Below are 4,160 nucleotides of genomic sequence, written 5' to 3' on the forward strand. Positions count from 1 at the left end.
ATTTAATTCGTTGTTTGATGCCATAATAAAGACAATTTACATCAGAATGCCTTTTAATTTTTAATAAGTAGTCCCTCGAAAAATTACTCATTTCCTTCAGCGAAAATCGAAGCCACAACCGCAGTGGGCGTGGTTGGATACGCGCCTAGCAGATGGTAGTATAAACGTTTTTTTTTAACTAATTTGAGTCGTATCAGCATTTAAATAAAATAGAAAATAGCATTACAAGTTTTCATGCAAGAACGGATGTAGGGTAGGAGGAGGATAGTAGGATATCATTTTTTATTAACAGTTAGTCGCTTTGGCCTACTGGCATTTAGCCACTTTAAATGACATTTAAATGTCACTCACCTCCAAATATTTAGGGTTGCCATTGTAGTAACTTTACCCTTCAGTTATGGATAAACATGGGTGTTTTGAATCAGACTATCTGTTCTAGGCTTTTTTCTTTTTTAACATGATGCATATAATTTGTATTGTTATTGTTTCACTGATTTATTCTTTTCTTATTCCTGTTATACAAGAGAGAAAAGTAAACTGTTTTATGACATACTGATTGATCATCCATACTTATAATAATAATAATAATGACGTTTATTTCAAACAATTTTACAGTTCATAGTCGTTAGTAGGATACAATTTATAATCTTAAAAGTAATGTTAGTAAAGTGTTTGGTTTTCTAATAAGGGTAGGTATTTTGAAAGCCGCCAAGTGTGACTATGCCAGAAGTGTCTTCACTCTTCTCACATAATCACTTATAAGCTAATCCTCGGAATACGCTTTATATTATAAAATGTAATCATTTATGTATTAACTTTTTTACTGGAATACTGCCGAAATGTGAATAGTAAAACAATCGCCTTAATATACTTTTTTTTTTTGGGGAAAACCAAGTTGCTATACTAGCCACCCCGTCTAAACAAATGTCAAAACTATTTGTCATCCATCCATGTCCATCCGTTCATTGTGTACCTACCTACTTTATCAATTCGATCTAATTTGCTTGTTCTAATCGTTACATTGATGTAATAGTCGCCCAGTGATAACTAAACTCCAAAATGGTGAATCCTAGTGACCTCAGAGCTGCTTTTGAAGCAAAATTGAAGGAGGGAATACCGAATCCTCCCGGGGAGTTTCACCCTTTGGACTTGGAACGTATAAAAGATGATAAATACCTGAACAGGATATTGGTACAGCAAGAGAATGACCTCAAAATGTCAGTCGATATGTTGTGGAACATCCTGGTTTGGAGAAAAACAGTCAACGCCAACGAATTGAACGAAAGTTCGATCAGAATGGACTATGTTAAAGAGGGATTGCTCTTTCCACATGGGAGAGACATTGATGGGTGTCTACTGTTGATAATTAAGCTGAAAATGCACGTCAAAGGTCAGAAAGACTATGATGAGATCAAAAAAGTGCTAATTTATTGGCTTGATAGGATAGAAAGAGAAGAAAATGGGAAAAAAGTGACCTTGTTTTTTGATATGGATGGTTGTGGACTCAGTAATATGGATATGGAGTTAATAAAATACATGATCAGCCTTTTCAAGCTTTACTATCCTTTGTTCCTAAATTATATCGTCGTTTTCCAAATGCCGTGGGTCTTGAACGCTGCGTTTAAAATTGTGAAGTCTTTGCTGCCTCCGAAGGCTGTAGAAATCATGAAATTCTGTAATAAAGACACTTTGAAGGATATTGTGCCGCCTGAACAAGCGTTAGTCAGTTGGGGCGGTAAAGATAATTATACGTTTGAGTTCGTCTCTGAGAATCGGTCAGGGTCTGAGCATACACCGAAGAAAGTCACCTTTGCCGAGCAAGGGGACAGTCAGCATTCTCTCGGAGAAATGCTGAGGCTCTCTCCGAACGATACAATTTTATTCAAGAGTGACAACGAAGAGATGTCAGGCCAGTTCGTAATCACCAATATGGATGAGAGTGCTATATCATTCAAAATCAGAACAACGTCCCCTGAAAAGTTCCGTGTACGACCCAGTTCTGGTACATTGCCTAGCGGTGCATCCCAAACTGTATTAATCGTTGTACAACCTGGCTTCCATCTACGTACAGTAACTAAAGACAGATTCCTAGTAATGTCAGTACAGATACCCAAAACTGATCTCTCACCAAAGGAACTAAGCGACGTGTGGCAAAACTCGACTGGTAGCAAGGTAGATGAGTACCGTCTCAAATGTCAGTTCCCTGAGAAAGAATTTGCTAAAAATGGCAATATCAGCGATGGAAAAATGCACGAAAAGCAAGATTCAGTGACGAACGCACTGAACAACTTGCAGCAAAACTACGAAATACTCCATCGTGATATGAGGAAGTTGAAGACGATGCAATTTTTGACCTTATTCATGACCGTAGCAGCGCTCATTTTGGGTTACCTCGTCTACAAGAATACAAGTGAGAATGGTAGATATTGCGAGCGAATCTAGCCTTTAAGTTTTGTGGTTTTCGAAACCACTTTCGACGTTGAAGTGTTGTGGAACGGTGTGTTGTTTAGCGTACTCACTGTTAACACGGTAATGTTCGTAATATACTGTCAATTACTGCGTAAAGTGGAAGTCTTGCACATAATTCAGTAGTGGGTTTAGACGTATTCAAGTTAGGTGGTATTATGTTTGTGTTTAGCATCACATTATTTCCTTTTTGTACTATTTATACGATAGATTATAGGGCTATCGCTTAATACAGTTGGTGCCTGAGGGTGATTTTGTGACGGTCAAACGTCAGCGAGTCTTCAGATTTGAATGATTTGTCACGTCATAAATATCAATGTCACCTCTTCTGTGTCGGTCCCATACCTCAGGTACTAACTGAGTCAAGCCCTATACCTTTATATGAACCATGTCATAGGTTAGAAATACTACAACAGCCTTTTTATATGTATTATAGGATATACAATAATCATTGTGAGGGAAAAATAGTTAGGCACTACTCTTATGTACAAAATATTATCATGTATAAAGCTTATTAATATACTATGTGATTAAAATTTACTATAAAACATTCCATGTAATGCATGATATTTAAAAGAATAATGTATAAACATTAAATTAACAAATGAAATTAAAGATAGCTAATATATTTCGGCTTTATCGTTAGATCTTTCTGGAAAAGATGTAAATTGTTATTTATATTGTTGAAAATAAAGTTACAGATGCTTTTAATATAATTTATTAAGTTGTCTCTCTATTTTATGTATTTATACCTAAGATTATATTGAATGTCAAGATAGCAGACTACGATTTTGTTTAAAAAACTTAAAAACTAAAAAATTGGGGCATCACTATGTTCTTAAGAAGGAATTAGAATTCATTGTCATCATCATTTCAGCCACAGGACGTCCACTGCTAAACAGGACTCCCCCAATGATTTCCATGGCCAGTTGGTAGCGGCCTGCTTCCAGCGTCTTCCTGCCTCAGACAAGTGGCAAAACATAACGCTTGTAATTTTAAAATCCCTTCACGATCACGAAGCGAAATAACTACAAACTACGTACGATACACCCACAAGGTGGACCGACGAACTTATAAAGGTAGCCGGAAGGCGCTGGATGCAGGCCGCCACCAACCGGCCACTGTGGAAATCATCGGGGGAGGCCTATGTTCAGCAGTGGACGTCCTATGGCTGAAATGATGATGATGACGTAGGAACCTTCAAGGATCAGCTCTTTACAATGTACGAAATAGCACAAGTTCAAAAGCACTATATTTTATTTAATTTACATGCGAATCCATTTTGATAATCATGATCATCAAATAAAAAATAGTAGTGTACTTATTCCTAAGAATATTTTTTCATTGACAATCAAGACAAAAATTTAAAGTTAGTGTAGTTTTTATAGGCATTTCAAAGTTCATTTTTAATCGTGTCCAAGATTCAAGGTCTTTATTATTCTGTTCTAATTGTAAACGCAAAAGTAACTGTCTCTTGGATTTTGAGAAGAACCTACGATCGATACCTACAATATTTCGCATTATGGAGGCTATCTTTTGTCCCAAAAATAATATTTTAAGGAGTGTTTTAGAACAACGCTAAAAAGAACATTCAAAATCAGCTTGAGTCCTTGCATATTACAGATTTTTTGTCGACCGATAGTTTAAAATATTTAATGTCGACTGGCGGAGAAGGCTTTTAGAATTAAGTTCAC

At 36.3% G+C, this 4,160-nt stretch overlaps 1 protein-coding gene across 1 annotated transcript; it reads left to right on the forward strand.

Moving 5' to 3' along the window:
- The first annotated feature begins 931 nt into the window (after positions 1 to 931).
- LOC135085437 (motile sperm domain-containing protein 2-like) lies at positions 932 to 3,800 on the forward strand. Its single transcript, XM_063980234.1, has one exon. The coding sequence runs from the start codon at positions 1,060 to 1,062 to the stop codon at positions 2,440 to 2,442; it is 1,383 nt and encodes a 460-aa protein (XP_063836304.1). The 5' UTR covers positions 932 to 1,059; the 3' UTR covers positions 2,443 to 3,800.
- Positions 3,801 to 4,160: the final 360 nt, after the last annotated feature.

This window comes from Ostrinia nubilalis, chromosome 28, assembly GCF_963855985.1.
Source record: "Ostrinia nubilalis chromosome 28, ilOstNubi1.1, whole genome shotgun sequence".
Lineage (NCBI taxonomy): Eukaryota > Metazoa > Arthropoda > Insecta > Lepidoptera > Crambidae > Ostrinia > Ostrinia nubilalis.